Source organism: Python bivittatus, unplaced genomic scaffold, assembly GCF_059951505.1.
Source record: "Python bivittatus isolate LINGU-HERP-01145 unplaced genomic scaffold, Pbiv_v1 ctg000180_np1212, whole genome shotgun sequence".
Lineage (NCBI taxonomy): Eukaryota > Metazoa > Chordata > Lepidosauria > Squamata > Pythonidae > Python > Python bivittatus.
The window spans coordinates 4,185,032-4,205,555 of record NW_028277047.1 but is presented as its reverse complement, the minus strand read 5'-3'; the positions used below and the strand labels follow the sequence as shown (position 1 = coordinate 4,205,555).

Below are 20,524 nucleotides of genomic sequence, written 5' to 3'. Positions count from 1 at the left end.
ATCTAACTGTCGCCTAGTCTTTCTTTTTCCTTGCTGGTCTGGTTGAATTGTCTTTCGGTCTATAGCAGTGTTTCTTAACCTTAGTCACTTTAAGAGGAGTGGACTTCAACTCCCAGAATTCCCCAGCCAGCCATGCTGGCTGGGGAATTCTGGGAGTTGAAGTCCACACCTCTTAAAGTGGCCAAGGTTGAGAAATTCTGGCCTATAGCTTCGGCTGAAAAATTGGGAAGTCTTTAAGATGCTTTGCTCCCAGCTTTTACTACTTGTTCTTCCAAACATTTAATAAAGGTTGCAAGGCTGGTTTTTTTTTTCTCATAAAGTTTTGGGTGTGAAGGGGAGAAGCTGCTTTGGAACGACACATATGAGAAAAGGCACTTGGAATAATCCTGAAAATTCACTGTGCTCCACACAGGATGCCTCGGAATGACTTGAGTCTCATCTTTTGTTCTTTCTTCCTGCACAGCAACTGTGGGAGCTGGAGCAGAAACAGAGACTTCCCGCGGCCCCCCAGCTGGAGAGTAATCATTCCCGTCTCGGGGTGCAGCTTGCAGAAAGTCAAGCACAAGTACGGCGTCTACATGGCGAGCTGTGAGTTGGGGGGTTGGGGTTGGGGAATGGGGGGCTTGCAGGGCGCCCTGCAGGAGTGGAGGGCTTGGGGTGACCAAATAACAGAAGTCACTGCAAGAGATTCAGCTGACTCCTTCCCTCCCTCCCTCCCTTCCCCTCCAATTCTTTTCCCTCCCTCCCTCCCTCCCTCCTTCCTTCCCCTCCAAGTCTTTTCCCTCCCTCCCTCCTTCCCTCCTTCTTTCCTTCCTTCCTTCCCTCCCTCCTTCCTTCCTTCCCCTCCAATTCTTTCCCTCCCTCCCTCCCTCCCTCCTTCCTTCCCTCCCTCCCCTCCAATTCTTTCCCTCTCTCCCTCCCTCCTTCCCTCCCCTCCAATTCTTTTCCCTCCCTCCCCTCCCCTCCCCTCCCCTTCCCCTTCCCCTTCCCTTCCCTTCCCTTCCCCTTCCCCTTCCCCTTCCCCTTCCTTCTCCCACACCATACCACCTTCAATAGCCTTCAGGCCTGATATTTCATCCCTGTCTCAAATTTTCACTGCATCAACAACCCTTGATTGTAGAACCAAGAGCAAGTGAATGCCCCAAAGTGAGTCTCTGGGGAGGAAGGGGGACTAGAACCCAGGTCTCCCCATCCCTAGTCCAGCATCTTCACCACTGAACCACCCTGTCTCTTCGACTGAGAGGGAGGGATTGTCTCAAATTCATTCAGGGGACTTCTGTAGTTGAAGGGGGACTCGAACCTGTCTCGCCCCACTCCTAGTCCAGCATCTTCACCACTACACTATTCTGTCTCTTCGGCTGAAAAGGAAGGACTGCCCCAAAATCCTCCAGGGAGCTTCTGTGGTTAAGGTGGGACTTGAACCTGGGTCTCTCTGGTGCCAACCATCACCTTCACCAGGACATCCCCTATGCTTCCATCACAGCCCTCTCTGGCTCCTCTTCTACACATCTGACCAGCATAACGTAAATATACCTTTGTACCCTAAAACTCGTATCTTTCAATCCAAATTTCAGGGAGAGGAAGATGGAGGAACTGCTGGATCAGCAAGAGGAATCGAAGAATTTGGAGCAAGAGCTTCGAAAGATGCGGCAAGAGGTGCTTCCCTCAAAATAATTTAGCACAACAGGCGTGTCCTGACATGATCACGCAAGCATGACATCATGGGGACGGTGGGGTTTCTAACGCGTTCCTTCTTACCCAGAACCGTGCATTGGCTGGGGAGGTCCGCCAAGCCAGACTCTACCAGGACGAATTAGACGCCTTGCGAGAGAAGGCTTTTCGGGCAGAGAAGCTCCAGTCGGAGCTGACAGCCATGAGGGAACGGATATCTGCCTTGGACCGATGCCGGGCTCAGCTGAAGGTTGGACTTTCGTTACGACTTGACGCAGTTGGGATCTAAGCTCTGTAATTTCAGAATGAAAAGATACCCTCCGTCACCAGGAGTAGAATCGTTAGGGAGGCCAGGAGGGAATGGATGGATAGGATCAGAAATGTAAAGGAGGGGGAATGAAGATGCAGCACAGGATGTCTAAACTGATTGCAGTGGCTTCGTACGTTTCAAATTGGCTCCCCTCTCGATTAAACCTGCCCTGATGAGGCTGTGAAGCAAGAGCACCCAGAACTGCAAAAACTGATTTTTTGGCCCTTTGATCAGCCATAATTCCTAAAGAGTTTGCATGTCCAAATATGAACTTTTCCAGGTAACTGGAATATCTTGATGTTGGCGACGGTGCAGGGTTTTTGAGAAAATCAGACTGGGAACCATATAACCTTGAATAAGGGAAGGAAGGGGAAAATAAAACATGAAATAAACCCCGATTTGGGAGGAGAAATCTCATTCTGCTCTAGCATGCTGGCAGTCTTATTGATCCCAAAATGATTCCTGTACGTCAAGCATTTATCCTCAGCTGCCAGACGTCCTTGTTTATCTGTCACTGGCAGCGCTCTATTTGGCTCAGCGACTCCAGCTCCTTTTGGCTTCAGCCAAATCTTCCTCTCCTTGCTGGTGCTTCTGGGATTGCCAGCCCCCCCTGATGATGGGAGAAGTGTAATGGTATGTGGGAAAGATCTTGGGAGATCGGGCAAAGAGATGCTGCCTAGGGAACGGTCAGATAAGAGGGAGCATAGCCCTCAGCTGCATAATGGGAGGGGAAAGAGGCTCAGAAGGGACCCTCCCTAGTTTCTCAGGCTGTAAAGGAGATGGTGGGAGAATTGTACTTGCAAGATTGATGTCAGCCTTACCAGGGAGACCAGACAGGAATCATGACCAGATAAGCTAATTCTACTTTATTGTAAAGTTACATGAACAGAATCTTGCGGGAGAGAGCATCCAAAAGTTGTTGAAGTTGGGATCTGGCCTCGGTGCTTGAATAAGCTGTTTTGGTCCTCAGGAAGAGCGTGACTTCTCCAAGGCTCTGTTGGAGGCCAAAGCCATGATGGAGGGACAGCTAGAAGCTGCTTACGCCCGAGGCCAGCGCCTGAGTCAGGTCGAGAAAGAAAATCTGCGTCTGCAAAACCACTTGAACCAGATCCAAGAGGTATGGGTGGAAAGAAGACGGTTCATTCCAAAACATTTCTCATTCCCAACATTTCTCTGTCCCCTTTCGTAGTGCAGAAACTCGGTTAAGGAGGGGAAGCCTGGAATGGTGGGGCTATTTAGGGTATCGGGGAAAAAAGAAAGTCAGTTAAGATCTAGTTGGAAAAAAGTCCCCAGAGAATTTGGACTGTTTAGTTCCCTTATGTGGAATCTTATAGTCTTAAAGTACACATTGTTCTTACCTAACACAATCAAAACACTGGAGATTTTGATTTTGGTTTTCTTTGTTTTAAGGGCAGCTTTGTACTCTGAGTCTGGGAAAGAGATCTGAGGTTTTAATTCCTTGAAGGAATTAATTGTAATTTCCTGGGGAATTAAAAGGGAAAAAGGGACAGCAAGGGTGGGCTTCGCCCTTCCCTTCCCTTCCCTTCGCAAGCATACATAACCCTTTCTGTTGTGAGAATGAAGTTTCATGATCCAAACTGGCTGGACAGAAAAAGCTTTACACAATCTCGGCCTTGACTTAGATTAAGAGCCCACCCACTTCTCTGGAAGTAAGACATAACCCTAAAGAAAATACTACTTATGTTAAAAAGGGGGAAATCAATGGATGGATTTTTCACCTCCACTGTGAAACTGACTAGATCAGGTTGTGAAACTGACTAGAGAACCACGGTTGGATTTAAGAGAATTTACAGTCCAGTTTACTGTATATATAGGTTTAGCTGTGATTCTCTCACCTTGTACTACAATTTTCTTTTTCTTTTTTTTAAATTAAAATAAATTTACAGGAGTGGATAGATTCCCCAAAGCAGCCTGTTGCACCCTGTCTGAATTAAATGATCTTTTTTTTTCTGGACGGGAAAAATGTATGGAAGAAAAACCTTGCAATTTCTTCAGTTCTCCACATGTGAATCTTGCTTCCGGCACAGAGACAGGGCTGAGAATCAGGAAAAAAAAGGGGGGGCGGAATAATAGACCTGATATCATGGATAAAATTTTAACCTGGACTTGGCTTGTAGGAACGGGACCAGCTTTCTTGCCAATTGGAGGAGATTTTGAGAGAGAATTTGGTTCTGAAGAAGCAGCTGCAAGAAACTTTAGAGAATTCCCTAAAGGGATTATGGTCTGAGGACTCTGACTGGAATGCAAATGGTGAGTTTTCTCAGTTCTCCCAGATCCCATGATCCACTTTCCCTACATCCATTTGCATGCAAGAATTATAATTCTCCTCCTTCTGGTTGCAGAATTCCCCCAAGTGCCCCTTTTGCTGGACTGTGAGATGAAGGAGGCCGATCGACTGCCAGCCCTAGAGAAGGAGAATCAGGAACGGTGCTGGTTTCAGATTGCGTTGAAATCAAAGAATATAGAAGATCTGCAAGACGCCACCTTTGATGGGACGGTATGGAAGGGACAGGTGTTAGAGCAGGCCCTAACATTAGGGAATGAGTGTAATGGGCTGTGAGAATAACCTTGAGGAACAGGAGGAAGAGCCACAGACTAGACAATGGTCAGATAAGAGGAATCTGAGTCTGGGCCAGAACTCTAACTTGAGAAAGAGTCTCAGACTCGACCCTCTTGAAGGTAAAGGCAGGGAGGGGGGAGGCGCATTCAGACTTGCAAGAAACTGCTACTGTAATCTTATAATAAAAGTAGTATTAGCATTCCTAACTTTGGTTTCCTAATCTGGACCTCAATTTTGAAAGTCTAAAAGTACATGTCTCCCCCCTTGTCTTTACAGTCCAAGAAACTAGGGAGGGTCCCTTCTGAGATGCTTTCTCGGGTTACAGTTCTGCTCTGGACTCAGATTTCTCTTATCTGACCATTGTTTAGTCTGCAGCTCTTCCTCCTGTCTCCCAAGGCCATCCCCACAGACCATTACAGATTCTCTTTGCAAATCTGCACTCTTTTTTGGAAATGCGTTTCTTTTTTGGCAAGCCATTCGTATGCAACTCCCATCTTCGTTCCGCTTAGCAGGAACGGCTGCCCAACCAGGAGGAACAGCAGAACTCAGACCTTCAAGACTACAAACCAGGGGTTCAGGTGCAGCAAAAGAACAAAGATGTCCCCCTTGAAACAGTGGAAAGCCAAGCCCTGAAGCAGGAGGCCGAGACCTCGGTAGCGGAAATGGAGGCCGCCTTGACGGAGGCCCGGACGCTGCTGCGGGAGGCTGAGCGGAAGCGGGAGGCCGAATCCAGCCACGCAACGAGCCTCGAGGAGAAGCTGAGGAACATAGAGGGAGCGTACGCCGAAGCACAGGAGGAATGTGAGCGGTGGCACTCAGAGGCAGAGCGCCTGATGGAAGAGATCCAGGCCTTAGAGCGGGAGAAGGAGACTTTAAAAGCTGGATCCCAGGCTTTGCAAGACGCAGCCACCCAGGCCGAGGTCGACTTAAGCCAGGCTCAGCACAGCCTTCAGAAGGAACGTCTTCAGGGGGCCCGGCTAGCCCAGAAACTCCAACTAACCGAAGAAGACTTGGGTGAGGCTCAGCAGGAGCTCAAGAGCCTGCAACGCAGCCTCGAACAGCACAGGGTCACCCTGGCTCAGCTGGAGACTGAAAAAGGGGCCTTGGAGGAGGCACTGAGCCAAGCAGAGCGCTGCCGGCGGCAGCTTGACAAGGACAGCTGGCGGCTGAAGGCCAAAACTCAGGCCCAGGAGGAGGCGCTGGCCGAGCAGGGCCGCCATCTGGCCCTCCTTGAAGCCCAAACTTGCCAGCAGGCAGCAGAGCTCAGCAGCCTGCAAGAGGCTCTCCAACGTCTTGGAGAGCTGGAACAGGAGAGTGCAAGCTTGAGAAAGCAACTGGAAGCCAAGGATAAAGCAGCCGCCATCCTGGAAGAGGTAACTGGGATCACTGGGGTATAAACAGCACTGCTGGGAAAGGTCCTGGGGTCAGCAGCTGGAATTTTTGAAGGGTGCCAGGCTTTCAGCCTCAAAGGCACCCAGAAGAGTTTTTGTATGGCTTTTCTTTGCTCCCCCCCAAAACAATCTCATAGGACTCAGCATAAAAGAAGAAGGGATGTGGAGGGAAGAGAAAAAAGCGAGAGGGAGAGAGAGAAATGAGCAATTTCTCAGTGTGTGTGTATATGAGAAATTGTGATCAGTCAACTTTTGACCTGATTGCCGCAATAAATCTTTACAGGTAGTCCTCGCTTACTGACCATTTGTTCAGCACAGTTCGAAGTTATGAAATAACTTTGTGGCCCATTTACGACCTTCACAGGGTCCCTTGGTCACGTGATCACCATTACAGTCAGTATGCGTTATACTGTGCCTACCCTGTGTTTTTTGTTCTTTCTTTCCCCCCTTGGCAGAGCAGATTGATTGGAGAGAAAGGGATTGCAAGAGAGCAAGCTGTTTGTTCTTCTACACATCAAAAGCAATGCGATCGCGCCAACAGCCCGGGGCTGGGAGCCTTGGGCGTACAATGCAAACAGCTTACAATACTCTCTTGAAATCTCTTCCTCCCCTACCTCTCTGCTCTGCGGGGGGGTGGGGGGGAAGAAAGCAAGCAATTTCTGTAGGCAAGCTCTCCTTTGCCTGACCCTTTCCTGCAATCGAGGGCAATGAGATCATGGCCATGTGATCTCATTGGCCTCAACGTGTAGGAGAGCAAACAGCTTATTCTCTTGCAATCCCTTCCTCTCCAATCTCTCTGCTCTGCAAGGGAGGGAGGGGATTGCAAGAGAGTACTGTAACCTGTTTGTGTAGTGCATCCATGGTTCCCAGCCCCAGGCTGCCTGCACAATCTCATTGCTTTCGATGTGTAGATGACAACAAATAGGCACTCAAGTGTTCCAAAGGACGAGGGAGTGGTTAGGAGGCAAACAAAAGCAGAAGGTGTGAAACTGACTAGTCTTGTCTCTTTCCAGCCGGAAAGCACAGCCACCGTCCTGTGATTTCCACTTAGTGACCGCTTTGCTTAGCGGCAGAGTTGCCAGTCCCATTTAAGGTCCTTAAGTGAGGACTACCTGTAAATTTCAGCTTCACCCACCAGAGGGTGCCGCAGGACAGCAGCAGATGACTTCTAATATTAAACTGGAGTTGAACAAGAAGTTGATTAAGTGTTGCACCCAACCTGTTGCGGGATTATTACTATTATTATTATATATTTATCTATAGCCAATTCAAGGTGGCAAACATACCTAATACTCCTGCCTCCTATTTTCCCCACAACAACAACCCTGGGAGGTAGATCAGGCCGAGAGAGAGTGGAAGGTTTCGATTGGGTTTGGAATTTCTGTGTATGCAGACGATACATGCAAAGCTTCTGGCCGTACGACTGGAGTTGCACGAGAGTAAATGGAGAGCAAGGTCTTTCCCTCACAGGATGCCCGATTGCGTTGCAGGAGCTGGGGAGAGCAAAGGCTAGGCCCAGCGAGAGAGCGGCCACCGCGGGTGAGCTAGACGAGCAGCCGTCGAAGGAGCCACAAAATCCTCAGCCAGGGACAGGCAGCAGGTAAGGCTGGGCCGAGCGCAGGCGGACTTTTGCAAGTCGCCCAGAGCCTGCCCAAAAAAGGTAACAGCGCACCATTTTTCCTCCCAAAAGCATTGGGGAAGGGTGTGGCTGGGGCCCACTGACACTGCACGGGGGTGCGGGGAGTTTTTCTTGCGGTTGTGTGGTTTGGTAATGGTTTTGTTGTGCTGAGGGTTATGGCATATAAGAGGGAGGGAGGGAGGAAAGGAAAGGAAAGGAAAGGAAAGGAAAGGAAAGGAAAGGAAAGGAAAGGAAAGGAAAGGAAAGGAAAGGAAAGGAAAGGAAAGGAAAGGAAAGGAAAGGAGGGAGGAGTCCCAGAATTCCCCAGCCAGCCCGCATTCTTGCAGAAACCCAGAATTTTGAAGCTGCAGAAATGTAGAAATTCAGAATTTCAGCAGAGTCACCAGAAAGTTGCTTTAATGAAACTTGAGGCAAAAGAAAGAAAGAAAGAAAGAAAGAAAGAAAGAAAGAAAGAAAGAAAGAAAGAAAGAAAGAAAGAGGGAGGGAGGGAGGAAGGAAGGAAGGAAGGAAGGAAGGAAGGAAGGAAGGAAGGAAGGAAGGAAGGAAGGAAGGAAGGAAGGAAGGAAGAGAAAGAAAGAAAGAAAGAAAGAAAGAAAGAAAGAAAGAAAGAAAGAAAGAAAGAAAGAAAGAAAGAAGGGAGGGAGGGAGGGAGGGAGGGAGGGAGGGAGGGGAGAGAGAAAGAGAGAGGGAAGGAAGGAAGGAAGGGAGGAAGGGGGAGGGGGCAAATTTGCACCCAAAGCCCACACGTTCATTTATAGGCAAATAAAACTGCCGCAATTTGATCAGCACCGGAGAAAGCAGAGGGAGCTGGGCAAAGCCAGGGCAGGGTGAGGTCGCCCCACCTTCAGGCCAGAGGGCCCCTCCTGCCCTGGAGTCCCCGAGCCTGAGCCCCGCGTTGCCAACTTCCAGGATCTTGCGGGGAGGCTTGGCTTTGGGAGGGTTGGTGGCCGGGGCCAAGAAACCTGGGATGCTCCGTGGATCTCCTTCTCTCCGCTGATGGGATCCTGTGGATTCGCAGGGACGCGGCGCCCGGGAGCGGTTGCGAAGGGAAGCCCGAGGGCGCCCTCGCTAGGCCGTTTGAGGAACTGCACCTCCTCAAGGAGCAACTGGTGCAGAATCAGGTGAGGACTGCGCGGAGCTGCTTCGTTTCAGCGCTGCGGGGAGATGTTGCATCAGACCCCCTTTCCTAGCCTTTCACATCCTGGCACCCCGAACTGTCTTTCCTGCAGCTGAAATCCGCCCGTCCACGGAAGGATAAGGAAGGAAATGGGCCATCTTTTGAACCTCCGAGAGTTTTTCTCATTAAGAGTTTTTTTTAAAAAGGGAACGGCCATCCGACCGAGCAGATTTTTGGGCCTGGATTTCGTGGGCTTCAGTCACAGTTGGCAACAGGGCGGGCCTAAAGTTGGGCGGGTTGACTCCCAGAGTTGGCGGGAGTTGGGCGGCATAAAGCATCAAAGCCAATCATTTATTGATCCGTTTCGGGAAGGCGGATGCAAGGAACGACCGCTGCCCCTTGAAAGGAGAACGGACGCTCTTGCGCTAGCCGCTGGAGTCTGTGCAAGCAGCCTTCCCAATGCTCTTGGCCTTGCTTTTGCAGAACGTGGCTCTCCAGGCGGAGAAGTCGGCATTCACAGGACGCCTGGCCCAACTGGAGTCCCTCGCCAGTAGCCTCGAGACGGTGCTGTTGGGCCTGCGATGGCAAAGCCCGGAAGCAAAGGAAGAGGGCGAAAAGCAACAGCCTCGAAACAGCACAGAGCAGGTGAGGGGGGTTGCGCGCTGCTGAGGGCTAGAAGATCACAACCACATGGAAGGTGCTAAAGCAGTGTTTTTCAAACTTGGTGACTTTAAGAGGGGTGGACTGCAACTCCCAGAATTCCCCAGCCAGCATGCTTTAAGATGGGTGGACTAACTCCCAGAACTCCCCAGCCAGCATGCTTTAAGATGGGTGGACTTCAACTCCCAGAATTCCCCAGCCAGCATGCTTTAAGATGGGTGGACTACAACTCCCAGAATTCCCCAGCCAGCATGCTTTAAGATGGGTGGACTAACTCCCAGAATTCCCCAGCCAGCATGCTTTAAGATGGGTGGACTTCAACTCCCAGAATTCCCCAGCCAGCATGCTTTAAGATGGGTGGGCTACAACTCCCAGAATTCCCCAGCCAGCATGCTTTAAGATGGGTGGACTACAACTCCCAGAATTCCCCAGCCAGCATGCTTTAAGATGAGTGGACTACAACTCCCAGATTTCCCCAGCCGGCGTGCTTTAAGATGGGTGGACTTCAACTCCCAAAATTGCTGGCTGGGGCATTCTGGGAGTTGAAGTCCACCCATCTTAAAGTCGCCAAGTTTGAAAAACACTGTGCTAAAGAAATTGCTTGGGAATGATTCGGCAGGTTCTTCCTCCCCAAAATTACCTCCAGCCGGAGGACACAAAGCTTATTATCACCGAAAGCAGCTTTTGCCAGCAACTTCTATCTGGACCGTGTGAGGTTAGGTCTAAAGATCCTTTCCCCACATAAGATCCATTCGTTATAAGAGGGATCCGGTCGGAGAGACTCCTTCTCAGATCGAAATCAAAACTCACAAATCGGGGCCTCACGCATGTTCTGGAAGGAACTCCCAAAAAAGGAACCGAATCAATTAATGGATTTAGATTAAGAAACTGATCAGCATGATCAGAGTGCCTCCCATCATCCCCAACCGCCTCTAAAAACAGTCCCCAAGGGGATGATGCCCTCACGGCCCCCTTGCAGCTGGAGCCCTGACAACGCTATGGGTGGGAGTTTCTCAAAGATACCATCCCAGCAAAGCCAGTTTAAGGACTAGAGCCTTGAAGTGCATTTTAAAAAATATGAGACCTGCCTGGGAGTTTGGCTACGTAAAGTGGGGCAAAAGCAGCCTTGAATCCTACAGATCGTCCTCGCTTAGTGACCACAATTGGGACTGGCAAGTCGGTTGTTTAGCAAAGCAGTTGCTAAGTGAAACATCACAATTTTACGATCTTATTTCAGCTTTCCTTTGCTTTACAGACCTTCAAAGGTCATCAATGCGAGGACTGCTTGTAAAGTTACTTTTTCATCACCGTCGTTACTGCGAACGGTCACTAAACGAGGCGTTCCCCAAACAAGAGAGTTGTCGTCTCTCTCAGTCTGCATTAATGGCTACCGAACGCCTTTGGCTTCTCTAATCTGCATTTATCTCCACGTTTCCAGCAGACTGTCCTGGAAAGGCGGCTCTCCGAAGTCCAGCAGAGGTTGGAGTATCACGAGGCTGAAACTCGCACGGCCCGGCAGGAGATGGAGGAACGGCGGGAACGCTACGAGAGCCTCTGGCGGGATCACGACCGCTTGCTGCTGCTACACCGACAGCAGGGGGACGACCTGGAGAAGGCGCTGGGGGAGCACGCCAGCCTCAAGGCAGCGCTGCGTGGCCTGGAAAAGGAGCAGCGGGAACTGGAGGGCAGGTGCCGCTGAAGCAGGGGGATTGTGGGAAATCACGGGAGACCCGCGCGAATGGTGCGCTTGTCCACCATTGGACAATGCTGCTCTGCCGTTTCGGTTCTGGACGGGGGATGGGGGCAGCCAAAGCAGCGTACGAGCCGAATCGTGGCACAAGGAGGGCACGCTGCCCCACTTTGCCACCCACGTTCCCCTCAAGGCGGAACACCGGCTATTCCTTCGTCTATTAAACATACCTCGACAATCAAAAGATTCTCGACGGCTTGCGGAGAAAAACTAATGTCCTTTAAAGCATCCTCAGAATGGTGGTCAGATCTGAAACCCATATAAATAGCAACAATAAAGCAGCACGGCAGATCCGCCGTAACCATAACAATAAAGACAAAACTAGAGACGCCAGCCTCATGTCAAAGGAAAGCTCTCCGAAATAGCTGCGTTTGGAAGAGTTTTCGGAAAAAAATGTAAAACGCGTCCTTTCCAGGCCATTATCCTCCGACACTTGAAATGTTCGTTTCAGTCTTCAGTCCTCCACGGTTCCCTTGACCCTGCTCCTCTCTCTCTGCTCCACCTAAGATTGTGTGAAGCTTCTTTTCAATTCAAAATCAGTCACATGAAAAACAGGCTACTTCCCGGAAGACTTTGTCGTTCTTAGAAAATAAAAATGGGTCAGGGTTGCAGGTCTGGCGTGCTGTGGAAGTGTGCCCATGTGTTCACCTGCCCAAAGAAGAAATCACTATTGTTATTCCTTAATACTGCAATAATAATAATAATAATAAATAATATCTTAATAATAATGTAGACACTACCTTCATAATTTTTAGGTACTTGGTTAGGACTTGAATTATTAAGTTTTCACCAGTCTTTGACTGTGAATCTGTCAGGCCTAGCCCAAGGAACTCCAAGAGACAATGCCAATTCAGTCCAGCTATGTTTATTAGCTACAACCTCTAGCAAGAATCTTCCCGGACTAAAACCCCAGTTCCCAAAGTCCTCCAGCCACAACAGTGTGAATTCCTCAGGGAGGTGCCAGTCTTGTCCTCTTGTTCCTCTCACGCGGCTCTGGCGAGCTAAGAAAATGCTTATCTCCCTGAGCTCGGCCTTCATAATTCCATTCCATCACAGAATCTAACTAGATAGTAGTAATAGTAGTAGTAGTAGTAGTAGTAATAAAATAATAATAATAATAATAATAATAATAATAATAATAATAATAAGGCAGCTTTACTTGGAACAGCTTATATCCTGCAATGATACCTTGAACACCATCAAACAACCACATCTGCCCATCCCAGGTCCTTGGGAAGGACTCGATTGGTGGAGAAAAAGGCCAAATCCAGCCTAAACATCTGGCTGACTGGGCGACCAACCATAATAATTTGTGTAATTTATAGGGCCACCATAATGGGCAGACTTCCAAGTAGAAACTCAATAAAACTGAGAAAAAGGCAAAGGGAAGTTGGAACTGAGGGGAAAGACCCCGATGCTTGGAAACATGGAAAGGAATTGGAAAAGAGGCTAAAAGAAGGTGAGGTGGCCAGATGCTAGCCTGCATGAGCCAGGCAGGTGTTTAAAGAAGCTGTCACAGAAGACCATCCTGGTCAGATGGGATCTTGGGGGTCGCAATGAGTCGGAGGCGACTCAGCAACTGGACAATTTAACCCAGATTTATCACAGGGTGAGACAACCTGGTCTTCTCCAGATCGCTTGGACTTCCATATCCATCAGGCCCAGGCCATTCAGTCAGTAGCAAGGCATTCTGGGAGTTGTAGTCCAGAACAGCTGGAGGTCACCAAGTGTTCTATCTCGGTTGGCCTTTAGTTCACCGCATGAGATCATTACCCTGTGATGTTCTGAGCCATGTCAGGGCAGTGATTTTGAATTCCTCTCGTTTTTCATGCCCGCGATGCACCCAGGCACTCAAGGCCAACCGTCTCCTCCCATCCGCCTCCAGGTACCACCAGCTGTTGGGGCAGAAAGCCAGCCTGGAGTTGCGAGAAGTGGCATTGCAGGACCAGAAGGAACGGCTGGAGCTAGCTGAGCGACAACATCAGGATTTGGCCGAGCAACACGCCAACTTAAAAGAAGAACACGAGAGGTAAGGCTAGAAAAATGTGTCAGGAGGACACCAGGCTTACTGGGCCGTTTTGAAATCATCTGGCGGCTGGATGACCTCAAGGCTTCCTGTGCGTTCTCCGATTTTGATGATCAATACAGAGCAAAGCCGGTTGGTCTGAATTCTTTCCCCCACCATAAAACACGAACCACATCTACTTCTCTTTTAGCCATACTTCTTAGCCAGAATGAGCCAAAACTCAATCCCAGCGTTTCTCAACCTTGGTCACCCAGAATTCCCCAGCCAGTATTAATATCGCAGTATTAATAATACTGTTCCGGCTTACATACAAATTCGACTTAAGGACAGACCTTGGGAACGGAACGCGTTCTTCAACTGGGGAATCTCTGTATTGTATAATATTGCCTAAGTCAGGGTTTCTTGACCTCAGCAACTTTAAGATGTGTGGACTTCAACCCCCAGAATTCCCCAGGCAGCCTGCTGGCTGGGGAATTCTGGGAGTTGACGTCCACACATCTCAAAGTTGCTGAGGTTGAGAAACCCTGGTCTAAGTAATATTGTGTAATGAACTTGAAGCCTTGTGTATTTAACTCGAATTTTGCTGCAGTAGACTCCGTTCTTAACTACGGGTCATCCGTAAACTGGGCGTTCTTAACCTGAGGACTCCATATAGGTTCAAGGAGGGGAGGGCTCCTTCAGTAACAGGATGGCCCTTCCCAACTTCTGCAGGATCAAACAAGCATTGGTCCAGACAGAACGGGCCCAAGATGACCTCCAGGGTGAGCTTCAAGGAATGCGGAACCGGGTGACCGGCCTGCAGCTGGAGCAGGCGAAGCTGGAGGCCGAAAGCGCTGCCCTGAAGGAGCAGAACCAACAGCTGGACACGGCCCTGGGGCGCCTGAGCACGCAGTGCGAGGTCAGACTGCCCCGTCCCCTTGCCTTGCCTTGGGAGAGAAGGTAGATCAGGGGTTGCCAGACACCCACCTGGATTCCCAGCACCCAAGGGTTGACCAACGGCCAACCGCTTTCTCCCACACAAATAACTGGCTGAAAATCATGTCTGGGGCTGGGGGGGAGGGAACTCAGAGTGGATTTTGGAGTGAACTGGATTACAAGCCTAGTTCTGCCATGGTCTGGACCCCCTTGGCAGAGGAGAGTCAAGATGGCAGCCACGCCTACCCAATGGAAACCCCCACTGCTTTTTTACGTGCAGGGCTTGGACCATATGGCGATGGCCACCAACTTGACTTTTTTGACACCCCCCCCCTTTCTGCAGACACCCCACCTCTTGGTGTCCATTGATAACACTCCACATCCTAGCAGAGGGAGTCATTAATAGGGGGCCACAGTGACCACAATAGATGGTCCACGGCTAGTCTGGTTGGGTGAAAGAAACCAAGACCAACAAAGCATTGTCCTTTTCAACAAGGTTCCTTGACTGTGAACATCTGGCGGTGAGTTTGCTGTCACCCGGATATCAAAACTCCATCGCTGATGCTCCGTCTGGTGACGGGATGTCTGTTCTTCTCTGTAGCTCCTGGTCCAGTTGAAGGGCAAGCAGGAAGAAGAGAACCGGCACCTGCTGCAGGAGATCCAGATGTTGAGCAAGGAGAACCGGCAGCTGCTGGAGCGCAGCATGGAAAATCGAGAACATTTTCAGGAAGAGCAGCGTCAATATCAGTGAGTTGCCAAAACTGCCGCTGGGTGAACAAAGAGGAGCAATTCGATAGTTGTTGGGTTGGTTTTGAAACACTTGCAAAAACTTTCTTAAATAATATGTCGATATTTCTCTCTGGTTATCCGATTGGATGCTCAAAATGGCCTGCAAGAAAACGCCTGCTGGTTCTGCTCACACGTTTAATTGGGACAGGGGACGAGGAGGGGTTAAGGTGTGGTGCGAAACCCTAAACCAAGGAGATTAATGTTACTAATTCCCCCCTCAGCCATGGCATCTGAAGTTTAATGAAGGTGGGCTGCTGAGCAATTCTCCTAGTCAGTGAGAGGAAGTCCTAGAGAAGCCCTGCAAAAGTAAAATGGCGACAGATAGAACTTTTGCAAGGCTGCTCTAGGAACTCTATCTCTCTTGTCATTTTATCCTTGCTCTACAAGTAATGGGACATTGGAAAGGGGGCAACAAATAACGTGGCAAGACATTGACTGTTCACGGTTTTGCCGGAGATGGTCAGCTCACAGCCAATTTTAAAAATGTCCTTTTTATTCTGGTGGGAAAACAGGAAGAAGCAGGGAGCGACAATCTCCCAAGGCTTCTTAGAAAGGCTTCTTCTTAGAAAGAAGACCTATTTCCTCCCAATAGTTCTTGTCCAGTATCAAAGAGATGAAACATAGATTGTGGTGCAAACTTGTTCTCTGCTGCTCCAGAAGTGCCACCGAAGCAGATTTCCTACACAAACGAAGTAGATGGTCTTCAAAATACCTTCTAACCCTACAGTTTTGGAGAACCATCCATGTTGGGATCTGGGGGTTCTTCTTTCAACAGTCCAGGCTACAAAGCCTGCTCCAGATCATAACCCCCCCCCCAATTTTTTGTTCCACAGGGACAAATTAGGTGAATTGCGTCGAGAGAAGCAGAAGCTGGTGGAGAAGATTATGGATCAATACAGGGTGTTGGAGCCAGCTCTTCCTCGTGGCAAGTAAGTCTGATACCCAGAACGTGGCACACGCTCGCTTCCACCAACGGTGCAAAGAAGCCAGATGTATGTCATGTAATGGATGATCATGTGTTGAGTGACCAGAGTAGGGGCGACTTTGGCACACGATGGGAGGGCCTTCATGACCATACCCTTTGGCCCTGTCTCCCTCCTGCCCAGGTGTAGCTTCTGGTTATGGGTTATGTGGTATTTCTATTGCCATCACTCTCTTCCCTTGACCAGCTTTGGGGAGTGATGGGGCTCTCACCACCTATGCAATTGACCCACGTGAAAATTAATTGGGAAGGAGATGAAGGAGAAGAAAGAGATGAAGGAAAAGGAGAAGGAGGGAGGGAGGGAGGAAGGAAGGAAGGAGGAGGAGGAGAAAGAAGAGAGGGATGGATGGATGGATGGATGGATGGATGGATGGATGGATGGATGGAAGAAGGAGAAGGAGAAGGAGAAGGGAAGGAGAAGGAGAAGGAGAAGGAGAAGGAGAAGGAGAAGGAGAAGGAGAAGGAGAAGGAGAAGGAGGAGAAACCAATTCTGTAGTGTCAGCTCCTGGCCCTGATAGCTCTGAGGCATCCAGAGAACAGGAACCGTGTCTTGCTTTGAGGATATGAAAATAAGAGCATCACATCTTAGACAAGCTTGACTTGATGGAAAGCTAAAACAGGAGGCTGCTTCAGACCAACCTTCACTCATCTCAAAACCAATTTTGAATCCAGCTGGGAGAGCAGCAGAAAAGCCCAGGATTGTCATCTAGTCTAAGAAGTCGGGGGGGAAAAATCCTGAAACAAAGTACCGGCTAACTCATTCTGTACCCAGGTCCAGAAAACTTGTGCGGACGTGTCCATGCCGGCCTGTTTGACCTGAAAAAAGTTTCTAATTTTTTCCCCTTCTCCTCTTCTTCCTCCTTCTTCTTGCGGGCTAGGAAGAGTAACTGGATTGCTGGCAAGATACGGAGACTGATGCGGCTTCGCCGAGAGCAGCCGCGCCCCATGGCTGAGGGAGCTGGCAGCAGCAGCGAGAGCCTGACAGGGCAAGAGGAGCATGGGTTGGATAGTAGAGGTGAGGCCTCGACAGATTTGTCCAAAGAACTCCTGGGAGCGTGTCCCCCAAATGATATTCGTAGGAAGGATTTCCCTAAATTGTACATTTCAGAAGAAAAGCAGTCGTCTGACATCCTGGTATCTTGGCTTTCAAGTCCCATCAGCCTCAGCCAGTGGTAAAGGCTTATGGGAGCTGTAGTCCATGGTGGGTGCAAGGTTGCTCCCTCCGCTCGGGGAAACAGGGTAGACAATTGCATATGGCTGGGGATTTTGCACTAAAAGAGGCGGACAAAAGAGCTCCCTCAAAGGGTTGTTTGCATTCCAGATCACGGATCGGATTTTGTATTCGGTTCCAAGCGATTCGGCCGCCTTCGCTTTCCGATTAAGTTCTGGTTTTCGTAAAGCAGGCTTCTGATCCGGAAAGCTGCTGTGTGGGGCTGAGAAAGACGGTGGGCATTCCTGCTGAAACCTAAGGAGGGGTGGTGAAAGATTTCTCAGCAGGGGAAAAGGTTCTGGAGCGACGCTGCTTTAGGGTTTGAGTGAAAATCAAATAGCGAGAGGTCAAGCTAGGGAAAAATTGCCCGTTCTGGAGTCGAACTTCCCTCGGGGGCATCCAGTTAAGTAAATGGCCACCATTGACCAAATGCAAGCAGCTGATCTGCGCGCACGGCTGCCAAATTCTGTTTTCTTGGTGGAGGTTCATTTGCAGCCCAGATGATGCGCTGAGCGCTGACGCCCTTGGCTTCCAGACTCAGCTTCCTTGCAAGCCACCGATTTCACTTCTAGCGTCGTACGTTTGCAACGTACTCGGCTCTCACCAGCTCACCATCTTCCAAGTTTGCCCTGTTTTCTCCAAAAGCTTCCAGCTGTCCCAGCTCGCCGGCCCTTCTCCGCAAAGCAAGCAGCGTCCTCAGCATCCCGGATGGTCAGCAAGCCCATTTTCGCCGCTGCCGGTTGAGTTCCCGTATGCCGGCGGCCGAATCCTCGGGCTTCAGGGAGGGAGAGGACCAGGACACGCCCCGGCAGCGGTTTCGCCAACGCCGAGTTGGTATATTGTGGGGTTCCCTCGAAGAACCTGTGGTTCCTGCAGGAGAGTCAGAACCCCCAAGCCAGATGTCCACAGCCAGCAAGGAGCAAAGAGGTGAGATGAGATGAGCAGCTGGCCCTGGGCGGCAATGGGATTTAGGATACTGCAAGCAGGGAGTCCTCAAAACGTAGCAAATCTGCACCTGGGGCCAGATCAGCTTCTCAACTCACAACTTCCACTTAATTCTGGAAGGAAACCCCCTTAGAGGTCGTTCTCGTTTAGCGACTACCTCGGACAGCGACCGTTTGCAGTTACAACAGTGACGAAAAAGTAACTTTGTGACCAGTCCTTGCATTTACGACCTTCCTAGCGCCTCTCTCTCTCGGTCACGTTTGCCATTACAGTCAGTATGCATTGTCCTGTGCCAGACCGTTTTTTTTCTCCCCCCCTCGCAGAGTGGAGAGATCACCTAAACAAGCTGTCTCTTCCCAAGCTCCTTGTGCTAACTGCAAGTTAACAAGCTCTGTGATTTTAGTTGATTAGGACCCTCCCTCCAGCTCACAGCTGCTGCCCAAAACTGACAAGATCCTAATCAGTTTCACACTGAAAGTTTTGTTTGCCTCCTAAGGAAAGCTAAAGTAAAATGGTAAACACAGTTGTGGTCATGTGATTCTCACTTAGTGACCGCTTCACTTAACAACCCATTGCGGTCACTAAACGAGGACTGCCTGTAATTCTGACCTCAGAAATGGCTCGATTTGTACAGCTTCTTTTGGGGATTTCTTTTCTCAACTCAACATAGTTTTCTTCCAAAGCCATAATCTGAGAATTGAGCGGTGGCTGTGTTTCCATCTTCTTCCCCTTTTCCCCTGGGTGGGGAATTCCGGGAGTTGAAGTCCACACATCGTAGCTGTTTTTGCACAACATTCTACTTTAAACCTTCGTTAGGTTCTCCCCCACCCTGATAGCTTCACATGTTGTGGAAATCCTGCTGACTTATTACGTTACGATTCAGGTTATTGCCTGCACTCAGAACATGGGTTAATTCAGCAAGCAAGTTAACTGGGTTTGTGAGTGCTGCCCTTGTATGGTGGAAGATCTGATTCTACGAATGAAAAAGCCCAGATCTGTCTGTGTGTTTTCCAAGCACGTTTTAGTGTCCCATAAGATAAATATCATGGCTTTGCCACCTCCTGGGGCCAGAAAAGAAAACAAGAAAGCATATAGGGAGTTAAGATCTGGGGTCTTTAAGGCCATCCCTCAACCTGATTTCAATAACTCTCAGCAATCACAGGATTCTCACCTCTGCTGAAAAAAAAAAACTTGTCCCTTGCAAACTTATCAGACTGGTTCTAATTCAGACCAGGGCACCCCTCGCAAGAACTGAAGCCGAACTAATTTAACAGCCCAGGTTTCGGTGGCTCGACTTCTTTTATTGATATTTTATATATCAAATTTGTCACCACCCACCTCATTAAAAAGGGACTCTGGGCAGTTGACCGCACAGATACAAGCAATCGAAATACAATACCAAAGCCGTCTTAAATAAATAATAAATACATTCCAAGAATGGGTGGAATTGGCAAGGAGCTCAGGGAGTGTCATCAGGGCGCCAGCCACCCCCAGCATTGAGGATCACTGTTATTGTTATTCTTTTGCAAAGAAGAAGGAATGAAAAAGGCATGGAACGGCGCGTAAGCGTGCATTTCTTTCAGGACGGCCACCCGAGGAGGAGGATCAACTCCAAGGTGTCTATTGTGATATTTCTGGAGGAAATCGACCTGGGAAAGAATGCAAGCTCTAGCAAAGCCCCGGTGGTGGAGACTGGTGCCGTGTCTCTGACAGTTGTCTCATTTCCTGAAGGATGAGCCCTGCATGAAAACAAGGCCTTCCAGTCAGGGGCGGTGCCCGTCAGCTGCCTGGATCTGCCTTTCTGCTCTCACCCCCAACGAACCAAACCCCTGTGGATTTTCACCCCCCTTCCGAAGCTTCTTGAAGCAAAGTGGGTTTCCCTTCTTGTGGCAGTGAGTTCCGAAGGTTGCAGCCGGTGCAAAGTTACCGCAGTGAGATACGGCCGGTCTGCGAAAGCAAATACGTGGGGCGCAATCCTATTTGCATTGCATTCATTGGCTGACCTGTGAATTAAATGTAATTAAATTAATTCCTATTTAGTGTTTGTCCTGGCCCTCTTTGCTTTGGGAAGGGCGTGGAAATTGTATGCAGCCCACGGTTAAAAGCAGCTAAAATTTTCATCTGAGCAAGTCCAGCCTGACACAAGTTACAGGGTTATCGTGGCCCTAAAAGAACAGAGGCAGAAATGCAGTGTCTTGCCACCCAGCCATACTGGACTACCATCTTATTTATTCAGCATATTTATTTATGTTTATATTTATATATTTTTATTGATTTATATCGATTTATTAAATGTATGTGCCGCCCATCTCCCCCAGAGGGCGACTCTGGGCAGCTCAGAATGTATATATTTATTCCTGATCTATCTAAGAGAAAAAAAAAAGTGTGATGAGAACTGGGGGGAAAAAGGCCAGGTTTGCAGAGAAGTTCCTTCTTTTAATGAATTTTGCAAAGCTTCCCCTCTTTGGACAAGCCACATCCAATTTGGTATTTTCTCCACGTGGTGAAAAGGAACTTCCTAGAATTTCCTAGCCTACA

General features: G+C 49.3%; 1 protein-coding gene across 1 annotated transcript in view; it reads left to right on the top strand.

The window, feature by feature from the left end:
- The window catches only part of CCDC88B (coiled-coil and HOOK domain protein 88B), a 28,445-nt gene extending 8,126 nt beyond the window's left edge, over positions 1 to 20,319 (top strand). Inside the window, exons 8-25 of the mRNA XM_025170624.2 lie at positions 464 to 588; positions 1,575 to 1,656; positions 1,763 to 1,921; positions 2,952 to 3,098; positions 4,120 to 4,252; positions 4,345 to 4,499; positions 5,075 to 5,935; positions 7,444 to 7,553; positions 8,611 to 8,713; positions 9,193 to 9,354; positions 10,808 to 11,058; positions 13,005 to 13,148; positions 13,857 to 14,043; positions 14,662 to 14,807; positions 15,683 to 15,778; positions 16,710 to 16,846; positions 17,687 to 17,968; positions 19,570 to 20,319. Of these exons, the coding sequence (XP_025026392.2) occupies positions 464 to 588; positions 1,575 to 1,656; positions 1,763 to 1,921; positions 2,952 to 3,098; positions 4,120 to 4,252; positions 4,345 to 4,499; positions 5,075 to 5,935; positions 7,444 to 7,553; positions 8,611 to 8,713; positions 9,193 to 9,354; positions 10,808 to 11,058; positions 13,005 to 13,148; positions 13,857 to 14,043; positions 14,662 to 14,807; positions 15,683 to 15,778; positions 16,710 to 16,846; positions 17,687 to 17,968; positions 19,570 to 19,658 (3,369 nt within the window). The 3' untranslated portion in view covers positions 19,659 to 20,319. The remainder of the gene's footprint in view (positions 1 to 463; positions 589 to 1,574; positions 1,657 to 1,762; positions 1,922 to 2,951; positions 3,099 to 4,119; positions 4,253 to 4,344; positions 4,500 to 5,074; positions 5,936 to 7,443; positions 7,554 to 8,610; positions 8,714 to 9,192; positions 9,355 to 10,807; positions 11,059 to 13,004; positions 13,149 to 13,856; positions 14,044 to 14,661; positions 14,808 to 15,682; positions 15,779 to 16,709; positions 16,847 to 17,686; positions 17,969 to 19,569) is intronic.
- Positions 20,320 to 20,524: the final 205 nt, after the last annotated feature.